This window comes from Chelmon rostratus, chromosome 13 (assembly GCF_017976325.1).
Source record: "Chelmon rostratus isolate fCheRos1 chromosome 13, fCheRos1.pri, whole genome shotgun sequence".
Lineage (NCBI taxonomy): Eukaryota > Metazoa > Chordata > Actinopteri > Chaetodontiformes > Chaetodontidae > Chelmon > Chelmon rostratus.
The window spans coordinates 8,267,601-8,279,221 of record NC_055670.1 but is presented as its reverse complement, the minus strand read 5'-3'; the positions used below and the strand labels follow the sequence as shown (position 1 = coordinate 8,279,221).

At 47.2% G+C, this 11,621-nt stretch overlaps 1 protein-coding gene across 3 annotated transcripts in view; it reads right to left on the bottom strand.

Annotated features, from left to right (window-relative positions):
• Window positions 1-720: 720 nt before the first annotated feature.
• Window positions 721-11,621, bottom strand: part of si:dkey-100n23.5 (cyclic AMP receptor-like protein A) — a 43,842-nt gene continuing 32,941 nt past the window's right edge. For all 3 annotated transcript variants that reach the window (XM_041951410.1, XM_041951411.1, XM_041951412.1), the window contains 2 exons: window positions 7,937-8,084; window positions 721-2,486 (listed from right to left, as the gene is read on the bottom strand). In XM_041951410.1, coding sequence (XP_041807344.1) covers window positions 2,319-2,486; window positions 7,937-8,084 — 316 coding nt within the window. In that variant the 3' untranslated portion in view covers window positions 721-2,318. The remainder of the gene's footprint in view (window positions 2,487-7,936; window positions 8,085-11,621) is intronic.

Here is an 11,621-nt window from a genome sequence, read left to right as displayed (position 1 = left end):
CGAGGTGCCGGAGCCCCGCGCTTGTTTTTCTGCGTCTGGGCTGCTGCTGCTGTCGCCTCCCTGCCTCTCTCTCCCTTCCTCCCCCGTCTGTTTCCGTGCGTCACGGCTAGGTCATGGCCGGACTCCAACAATGGCTCCGGTTTCTCGAGCCACGTGCACGCGCACGCGCGCAGCCACCAGGAGCACACAAACACAGATCTGACAAATGATAGGGTGGCGAGGCGAGGCGAGCTAATAGCAGGCAGCGCGCCTGCCGACATGCCCGTGGGCCGCGGGTGTTAAATTGTATCCAATTACGGCGCACGCGACGATATGAGGGGGGAATAATAATTCTTCTTGCGTGACAGGGAGATTCGCTTATTTCCCGGGCTCTTTATAAGGAGGGGGTGCGGGGCTCGAAACGTTCAAGCGTCCGTGGGAGAGCTGCATAGTTGTGTGGAGGTCTGGTTTTCTGGAGGACATGGTGCGCATATTTCATTAATCAAAATCCAGTTAACCAGATTTGGAGACACGGCAGGGGCCAGCAGGGTCCGACCAATAATTAATATCCATTATTTAAGCAGCCTAGGTCTGAAAGACGTCTCAACGCACATCCATTCGCACACACACACGCGCGCACACACACACACACACACTAAACAGGAGGCAGAGTAGTGGCATGAGGGATTGCATCAATGCGAAAATGAAATAAACACGCCCAGTCTCAGCTTTGTTATGAAATGTCTCTCCTGCTCATTTATTTGATGGAGTGCACAGTCAAGTAAAACCAGCAACAGTGCCAAAAGAGGGGTTGGGGCACAGTGCAAGTGTGTGTGTGTGTGTGTATGTGTGTGTGTGTGTAATACAGTGGAGGGGCTCTGTGAACTGCAAACCGGCGTCACTGACGCCCAGCAGAAAAGTTCAACAACTCAAGGGTAAAAAGGGTCAAGTGTGGATTCATTAGTTCAACTTGTCAGAGAGGCGGCTGACGCGCCGACAGTGATGAAACCACTTAAATATGGGAAAAAACCTAACAGGCGGAGGTTGAATATAAAGCGGGTCTATCATCCCGCCAATCACACCTCAGCCACGTCCTCCTCAGCGTCACCGACGATGGCCGTGAGATGATGAACCATCAAAGGCTCCATCTATGCCGTGGGTGCCCTGTGTGTGTCATCTTTTCCAACCTGCTTTGGCAGCCACTTTAGCGACAGCGTGTGTGTCTGTGTGTGTTTGATCAACAACATGCTTTTTCTTCTAGCTGTTCATGAGGCTGCGACTTTGTACTGAATCCGGTACTGCTGGACTGTCACGCGAGAGCAGCAGGTTTGGACCAAGAGGAGCTTTTTCTTCACATTCCAGTCCAAGGCACGTACAAAAATAGAGTGTACACTTCAATATATACAGTACATTGATCTGTTATAAATACAGTAATACAAACAAAAGTAGTACTTCATAAAAAATACAAAACAATCTTTCAAAAGAATACTTGTGCGGCAGCAATGCCATATGCAAAGAGAAAAACAGAAAAACAAATACTGTCTGAGGAAGGAGATTTTCCCTGCACGTGAAGCTCATGCTGTGGGTCTTATTTGCCATACCTGGTCATCTTTATTGTTTTTTAAAGCCCCTCCTTAATTTCCACTGTTCCCCATCTCCCCCCTATCAAACAGAGAACTGCTCGGTACCCAGATCAATCTCAGCGTGGATGCAGACACTTTCACATCTGACACATGGGGCACTTTTTAAAGGCTGCTTTTCACCTCATCCCCTGCAGACGAGTGAGAAGGTAATTGCAGCGAATGCTAAACTAACACCTTGTTATGATCGCCTTTCAGCAGTCCCGTACGTTTCCCCTCTCTTCCGTTTCTGTGGCATGCTTAAAAACGCTGCAGAGTGCAAGAATCGAGAAGGCGGTGCAGGGAGGGAAATCGCTTTAAGACCTTTGGGATGCAGCAGATGCCTTTAACATTAGGAGGATCTTTAGAGCCGCTCTTTTCTTGCTCCTGTCTGAGGGTAGTATTGCAGGGAGCTGCAGCTCTGCTCAGTATGTGTGTGTGTGTGTGTGTGTGTGTGTGTGTGTGTGTGTGTATGTGTGTGTGTCTTTAGGATATTAAATAGTAAAGGATGGGGATTAATAATGGAACCTGACAGCTCATCTCCGGCTTCTATCTGCCTGACTGTCCCCCCAATCTTCCCTTCCATTCCCTCCCTACCTCTTGTTCCTCCTTCTCAGTTTCTAATCCGCTGCGTTTCTTCCTGGCTGTGACCCTCCTTCGCTCTCCTTTCCTCCAGCTCTTTTGTCTCTCCCTCTCTCTCTCTCTCCAGCTCTCTCTCTCTCAGGGCCCTCGGTCTTTCAGGGTCATGTCAGGAGAGTAGAAGAGCACGTTGGTGTCATCGTCGTCGTCATCGCTGAGGTCGGCCAGGTCAGCCTGCGTGTAGCGCACCGCCCCGGGGTGGTACTCTCCGATCCGAGTCCTGTCACACAGCCGCGACTGCAGAGCCAGCTAGAAAACAGACACATGCACACACACACACAGAGTTTAAAATTAAGCCGGCTGAATTTGAAAATCTTCTCTCTGTTCTGTCCATCCGCTCACACTAAACTGATGTTTCACACACTGGAGAACAGCGTCAAACCCTGGTTTAACTCCCTGTTCGGGCTTAAATAGTACAGGCGAGACAGGCTGCCGCTCATGGCGAACTCAACCTCCAAATAACGCCACGATTTAAGACTACTAATTACAGCTGCAACCTGGAGAAGCTGAGAAACGCTAAACTTTATGCTAATGACCCCAGACATGCAGGAGGGGCAACCTGGGTACAACCAATTGCCAATGCTTGTTTCGATTCCCTCGGGGCAAATGAGGTCGAAGTTGTGAATGAAGAATGAAGTTGTTTTCGTTTTCTGCTCCACTCAGCTGCATGAAAATAGCATGCATCAAACAGAACGGAGGAAGAGCTGATCGTCATGTCCAATGGCACCCCCACTCCATGTCTTTCCGGCTTTTTGAAAACAACGGCCGCATTTCCACCCAAAGTACCCAGAACTGTTCCTACAGCCCGTTACTGTCTGCGTTTCCAGTCTGAAGACCTGCTAAGATCTGAGCCTGCTCAAGCTGAGAGTGTCACCTCTTCCTTTTTCTGGTCACTTATTTTAAATATCAAACTAATCAATCACGCAATAAAGGTATTGTGATCAAACTGAATTTGTACCGACTCTGTCAGATGACTTTGCGTTCATAAAACGGTGATTTTATCAATGTTTCAGTGCAGCAGTGCAGAGACTGCTGTCTGCCTGGTTAAGGTAGCCAAGACCGAATCGCTATTTCATGCTCTTCAAGTTGTCTGACAACAGAAATCGGAAACATAGAACAGGTGATCCCAGAGAGCAAGAGGGGGCAGAATGCTTAAAGTTTAACCAGCTGAGAGTTACTGGCTGTTGTTGAGGGCTGCGATGCAGTTTTGATGTTTACTGGCCGAAATGGGACGACAGAGAAGAGAAGAACAACCCCGAAAACGATTGTGTGGACACACGTTGTTTCACACATGTAGCATTTTCAAAATGAGCCGGCTCGGTGCGGACGCAGTCTAAGACTGCAGCGATGCTGAGACACAAGGGGATCGGGAGCTGCGTACACGCAGAAGACGAAGTGAGAGGTGAGCTCATTGCAGAGCCACAGGCGGTTCAGCTGTATGGCTAGAATGCAGATCAATATCAGGGAAGGAAAGAGTGGAAGAGGGGGAGAGGGAGCGAGAGGGAGAGTACACAGGTGGGAGGGAGATGCTACACAAAGGAGAGCGGCAGAAATAATGTAAGAGAGATAAATTCCAGAGATGCTGTAACAGGGTACAGGGAACAAAGGCGGTAAGACACACACACATGCAGCACAGACAGGCGGAGATGGAGACAGGCAGAGAGAGGGAGGAGGAGGAGGAGAGTCAAGGAGCCACGAGGCCGGAGAAGGTTTGCACACAACGTCAATCACAGCATCAATCAATCACGCAGCAGGTCAGTCATCAAAAAAACTTTAGAATTCCTTTTAGCACGATCTTTGGTATCACGACTCGATTCTCGGCACAATAAATAGAAATGGGGCCCTATTTTTAGGCTCCTCCACCAGTGCCAAACCATTCACTGAGTATGAAACATAACTGGCAGCTAAGCTAAGTTGTCTTAAAGAAGGCCGCTGTCTGCCAGCTGGAGAAGCAGAGTGTGGTGGTGCGAAGCCTTTTTTTTTTTATTTGGAAAAGTTAACTGCAGTCACTTGGAAGCGTGCTACAGTCCTGTGCCTGAGTGGAATGAAATGAAAGTTTTTGATTTTACTGACCACCGCCGCTGGCTCCTGTGTTTCCGTTCTTTGCGCCATCACCGGACAACACCAGGGCTTTTTGGATCACCAAACATGTAGATGTCTGCAGGGATTCAGACGTCTGAAACAAGGCTACGACTGCAGGTCTTTTCAAACTATACAGAGTTGATCTCCAGAGACGGGGAGCATTCAAAGCCTGACAAAGCTGAGACTACACCAAAATAAAGTGGTGCAGTGTGTGCTGGCTGGCCCGCTTGTAGTCTGTTTGTACACTTCACTTTTGTCTTGTTAAACTAGTTATTAAGTCATTAAATCCAAAATCCCTGCAGATGTTGTCTTCCTGCGCTGTCGTCACACTAGCAGGGCTTCCCTTCGCGGCAAGCGTGGCGAGGAGGGGCCGACGACGCATTCGATGCACGTGCGGCCTATGAGCGGCGCATTAAGGCAGACTCGAAAAAGTCTGAGCCAATCCCTTTAAATGCATGTAAATGCACCGCAGGCACAGAGCAGGAGAGAGGAAGGCAGAGAGGGAGCCGGCGAGTGAGCTAGAGGAGGCAGAGTCAGGGGGGGCGGGGGGGGTGTCTGGTACGAAAGCGCAGATTTGTTGCATTGAGAGAGGAACGTTTTGACGCTGTTACAACCCCACCACCACCGCCACCACCTCCTCCTTCTCTCCCTTACCCCCCTCTCCCCCGCCAATCTCACACCTGATGTGTGGGGGCTGCTGGGAGTCGCATGCCAAGATGAATAACAACCGGCTGTTAGTCACGATAGAGCATGAACACACACGCCGCCTCTCCCCCTCTCGCTCTGTCTCACCTTCTCTCTCTTTCTCACTGACACACACAAACAGCATTTTCTCCGTGATTTACGAACACATTGAGATTCCATTTCCCTCCTCTGTCTCTCCGTGTCTCTCCCTCTCCCGACTCACCACAGCGAAACATTGACATTTGGGTTGAAGGTCATACCACACATTCCACTCTTCCACGCTGCGCTCATGACCCGCCGTCAGCGCGGCTGGTGATACCGAGTAGGTGACAATATGCGTGCATGTGCGTGTGTGTCTGTGTGTGTACATGTGACCACAGACCATTTTTTTCTTTGCGGTTCAATATCAGCTCTGACTCACATCCGCAGATCCTGTCAATGTTTGCAGATTGAGACAAATCTGTGGAGAACTGCATTGATTGTGGCCGTTATTGAAATGCAACCAATGAAGTTTGCGGTTCAAACGTAAAAACATCGTCCCTCTGGTAATTTCCCTTCATTACGTTTCCCTAAAAGCACAATTTGTGAAAGCAATACAAAAACAATAAAGCCAGTGATTTCTAATTTTGCTCTTTCAGTGGGAGCATTTTGGCATCAGACCCAACAAGCGCTTCCTGTACAGGTGATGCACCTTTCACAGGTGGTCCCAGCCAGTTTGGAAAGTCAAATGGCCTAATTACAAATTCTGAAGTGATTCTTCCATATCAGAAAACAAGTAGGCTTTACAGGAGCAGCACATCAGTTCACTTTAAATTATAAGAAGCACAAGGGTTGCTGGAACTCATCAATCTTCCACAGCGATTATGAAATACAGCTGCATTGGAAATATTTTAAGAGCTACAACTGATGCTCGATTTTATTATCAATAAACTGCAGATCATTTTCTTGATTAATCGCTCGGTCCATAAACTGTCAGAGAACAGTGAAAAACGCTCATCACAATTTCCACGAGGCCATATTCAATTGGCCCGACTAACAGACCAAAGCCCAAAGATATTCAGCTTCCTGTCACATTAAGCTAAGAAAAGCCGGAATACTCACATCAGTGGATGTTTGACAAATTACAACTACTCCCCAAGTCGGCTTCTTTATTGAACGTCTCTCGGCTGTAGGTCTACTGCTCTGGATCCAATTTGTGGAAACTTGAAATTTTCTGACGCAAATGTAACACATCATGGTGACACGGCCGCAGCCCATGTCATGCGACTCCCCTCAGCCTCCAAAAACTGTTTACATCTCGCAAAATGGTTTACATCTGTCGCACACTGCCAACGAGACTTTCCTTGGCACTGACAATTGTGTATTGCTGTGAGCTTCACAAGGTTGTTAATCAACCTCAATGACTCAACATGCACTTTGCCAGGCACTGAGAGCGGTGGCTTTGCGATGCGCCGCCTCTTCGCTATATGACTGCGTTGTCTAGAGGCTGTTATTGTCCAACTTATTCATCTCGAACAGGAAAATGTGGTTTTACAGTGTCTGTCGGTGTTGATAATGCAGATGATAGAGATGGCTCGTTCAGATTGAGAGGAATGTAAGCAAGTTATGAATGCAATGACCCCAGCAAGAAGAGATCCAATGAGGACACGCTGATAATTTTGTCTGTTTTTTCAGTCAGTCAGTTAAGCCTCCTAAGGAGCTAATCTCCACCAACATCTGCATATTCTTTTAAGTTTTTAATTGATCACCCTGATGACAGACAGGCTTAATTTACAGAGCTTCATAGATCCTACAAGGGAGAATGGTCAATATTAGTGCTCTACACCTGATCTGCACATGTCTTTGATAAAACAGATTTAGAAAATAGCAGAAAGGGAACCTTCAACTAAAAAAAGGATTTATGCCACTGTGGTGGGCCGAGTCCTTGCAAAACATTTGTCTCTAAATATGTTTCCACAACTGACAACTTTCCTCACACAAGCGTAGCCAAACATTTTGCGACATTTCAAGAACGTTTCAAGGGCTGGGAGAACTGCAAAGCACAATCATTCAGTTACAGGACTCTCATTCAAAGCACGCTGGGATAGGCCGCAGCCACCTGTGACCCCGACAGGAGCGAGCAAAGACATACCGCAGAGGACAGATGGCAATCAGAGGCGCGTAAAGCTCTTCTCACACAAAGAATCTCTGTCATGGCTGGCTGCATGTGTCTGTTAGGGTAATGGCTTTTTTTCCCCACGCTAGCGGTGTGGCTCCAAGTTGATCAGTCAGCCGGTCCACCACTTTGGTCCAAAATATCTCATCAGCTACTGAATGGGTTGACGCCTTGTGACTTTGGTCATCTCCTGACTTTTCCTTCATCTATTGCCACCATGAGGCTGACATTTTGGTTTTGACTAAAATTTCCTGACAACATTTGGATGGCTTGCCATCAAATTTGGTGCAGACACTCAAGTGTTCCTGTTAATTTTCATCTAGTGCTGTTCCAACATTTTGGTTTATGACCAAACACTTGCAAAACTAATGACGTTCCCATCAATCCTAGATGTACTCTGTGTTTGGTAGCAAATACTAGCATGCTAACACACTAAACTAAGATGTTAATAACAATGTTATACCTGCTAAACATCAGCGTGTTAGCATTGTCATTGTCAGAATGTTAGCACGATGTTAGCATTTAACTCAAAGCCTCACAGAGCCTCTAGTGTGGCTCCAGACTCTTGGTGTTGTTGACGAACAATTATGTCCATGATGGAAAAGGAAGCGTTACAGAAATGTTAGCAGGCCCAAGCTCGTCAGATTGGCAAAACAACTTTAATGGAAAAATGAATTTTTGCAGACGATCAACGTATTAAATTGCAAGCACATTTACGTTGTGATGTGCATGTCTGGACTGGACTATAGATGTATGTGTGTGTGCGCAGCTGCTGTACCTGCATGCCAGTAGGGCTCAGTAGGCTCCACCAATCTCTATCCAGGCCAAAGACGAAGGCATTGGCCAAGCCGTGGAGTGGCGCTGACATGACGTGCAACAGGGTGAGCGAGAAGGATGGCTCCTGTGGGTAGAAGGCATTATGGAGCCTGTTGGTGGAGAGAGGGAGAAAGAGAGAGAAACAGAAGTGTTGAGTTCATCCATAAAAAAAAAGTAAATAAAGTAGACAACCTGAGACAACCTGCAAGAGAGCTTCAGGGGTGAGTGATTGAAGGAGAAGTCAGACGGAGTAGGAAGACAGCGACAGGAATAAAGGGAAAGACGGAGAGCGAGAGGTTGATGGACGGAGCAACGGAAAGAGGGAAGACGAGAGGGAGAGGACAAGTGAGTGACAGGGTGAGGGACAGGGTGAGAACGAGAGGTAATGAGAGCGAGCGGCAGAGGCAGAAAAAGAGAGAGAGAGAGAGAGGGGAAAAGGGGAGGGCGAAAGAGCGAGTGAGCTTTATATCAGCGTTTAAGAGCCCATTAGGCAGCGTGAGACGGCTGGGCTGACACATTCTTGGCTGCCGCTTCGACAGCACGCAGCACTTTACAAGGACAGCGAGAAGTGTAGCGCTCAACTCCCTTCCTCTCCTTCTCTCCCCTTTCTCGCAGCTCAGTTTCCTGCTTCTCCCGACCACAATTTCACCGTCCCCTCTTCTCCTTCTTTTTCATTCCGTGCACGTTTCCTACACGCTGCCCACCTCCCCCCTCACCCGCCCCACATCCCGCCTTCTCTGATATCTCTCCCATTTCTTTGCATTCGGTTTCATCTGGATATCTCATTTTCATCTCGACTCATGAGGGCGATCCTCCATCCTTTTCTTTTCAATTCCCCTCGCTGCGCCTATCTCCCTGGGAGCCTGGGGCATGTCTAGGAGGAGAACCTGATATTGTGTGGTGCGGCTGCAAACTAATGGCCGCCCCAGAGAATGATGCTGCTCAGCCATTAACCCTGGATTAACCCTGTATTAGCGCTGCTCGTCGGGTTAGCCCGCCGCTAATGTCTTTTATTGATCTATTAGCGAGAGAATCAAACCGCACAGAGCTCACAGCGTTTTCCGCGGGCGCAGCGCTCCTGGCTTGGCCGTGCGGACTGAACTAAGTGGCCACGGTGGTTGACCTCAGGGTCGGGAAAGCCATCCCCAAGCTACTCGTGCCCCGCGGGGAAGGAAGATACAAAACCAACCGTTTGAAGAAAAGAACCACTGTGTGGTCACGAGCAGCTACGTGAGACACCGCAGTCACTCGTCTCCTCGGGACCGACTCAGTCAGAGGATGAGACACGTCTCCAGTTATTTAACTTTATAATGACTTTGTTGAAATCATTGGTAATAGCGCCATTGTTTGTTCTATTCTCCCTGTTAATCACTTCACAACAGAGTCGCCAATAGGGCGACATCGCTGGACTCATTCCTGAACAAACAAGCCTGGGCGGCTACAGTGACGGCAGCCAAGCGACACAAGTAAAGCACCTACACTAAAATTTCAGGTGGTGCCTAACAGCAACCAAATGTAAATACATAGCGATATCTACACTGCACAAATATATCAAATGTGTTTTATAGATGCGTTTTCATTGCTGTATATTCCAGCAACCAGCAGCAAGAAAAAACAGAACTGATGGTATTAAAGTGAAAGACGACAGCAGCTTCTTACAGCAGTCTTATGGGAGAACGCAAAAATAAGTAAAAATAACAATTTTTATGATATACTGTCTAATTATGCCGGACAGCCAACTTGTCTTTTTTTCAGGAAAATCTTTAAAAACATAGACATACTGGTAGTTCGAATATTATCTTAAGTCTAGATAGTTTCCTAAAACACAACTCAAACTCAAACAGGGGTAAAGGGTGCATTTGTTGGGAACTATTTTCAGCTGCGTAGTAATACATTCTCGGTTCACTCGTATTTACCGCAACAGGATGGTGTTGGATTGACTCAAAATTAACAGGTGTCCATGCTTATCATAATGAAGGAACATCGCTCTCCTGTGTGGATCATAATGTGTTTTTTTCATAGCTTTTGGACAACAAACAAGGCTTTGGCTACACATGCGATACAGATTTATTTCCCCAGCCTTTTCCTTGATGGTCAAAGATTAAATCGCTTTCAACGCATTGATCAAAGCGAAATCGAAGAAAAGAAACACACATGGGTGTCAGGGAGAAGTAACGAGTAACAACGCTGTATTTGCGATGGGAAGGAAGTGGATTTAGAAGAAATCATTCCAGCCATGGTGCTGTGTGTTTGGTTTATCATACAAAGGCGTCGCAATTAATGTGACAATATGGCTGTCAGTGAAACCTAAAATGGCTTTTGGTAACAATAAATAAGACATCTCTTTAAATGTAACTGAGCTCAGGATGCCGGGTCCTCACGGTGGAATTGTTTCTGTCGTCACCTTTTCTTCGCCATTCGCGTGTCATATTATGTGACATGGTTGTGTTTCAGGTTTTGGCACAATGCTTGCGTTCATTATCAAAGCTGCAGTACAGTACAAAGACAGCGTTTACATTAAGCTCGTGTTCGCTCTGTAACGTCATCTTTACTGAAACCAAAGTGTGCCCACATGACTGAAAGGGAGTTATTTTATCAGAATTAGACAAGTGGGGGCTGACTAATTGATTAAAACGGTGAGGGGGAACGATGCCAACTGGACCTCCTCTGTTATGAACGAACCCGCACGCAGGTAACATGAACCTGCTGACCAACAGTAATTGCTTGTTTGCACTCGGGGTTAGATATGATTATTGTGCTTTCAGATGCATTAAGGGAGTAGACTACACATCACAGCCTGACCAAAGGAATGAACAGACAACACATACCGACATGGTTTCAGATGAGAACAGCTTGGGTACATTTTTGGTTTACTGCCCAGCACTTCTGTGAATGTCAAAAATGCTGCACCTTGAAATTACAGGCTACACGCACTTTGGCTTTGTCAAACGACATAAGCACATCATTATGATCTGGGTTTTTCACTTCCCTTAAAAACTCAGTGACTCTGCAGGTGAAAAGCACAGGAGATGATTATGGAGATTCATCCACAAATCTGGTTATAATCCTCTCTTATCCTCTTTTGCAGTACAAGGTTGCAAGGTTTATTTGCTAGTAATCTGTCTCCATTTACCTTCCAACCACCCTGTGAAAAGTTACGACAGGAAAGAAACCGCAAGTCGGCTTGGCCAAAGGTTGGAGACCAACCTGCAACGAGAGCCTACCTGTTGTAAGTCATCCTGGGTAAGCGTGTCAACTAAACGCAACTCAAAATAAAACGCACAGTGCAGCTAGTGGAGCGTAGAGTTGCGTGTCCTGGCGCATGTTGGAGTGAGGACCGTTTCAGAGCCACGCTGCCTATTTTCTGGGTTAGCCTACTGCTGTATCTCCAAGGACCAGACCAGCTGCTGCTCACATTCATTTCACTTCCCATTAAAGGTGAAATAAATCAGGAGTCCCCACACAACCTCCTTAGAGACACAGGAAACACACACACATACATGCACATGGAGGAAGCCGGACACACGCGAACATGCATAAACACGCACATCGCCGCCAGTATGTAGAGGTGTATACATACAGCCGAACCTGGGTCATATGCATTGAGGATGTCAGATGGAGAGGAAATGCAGTGGATGTGTGTTTGT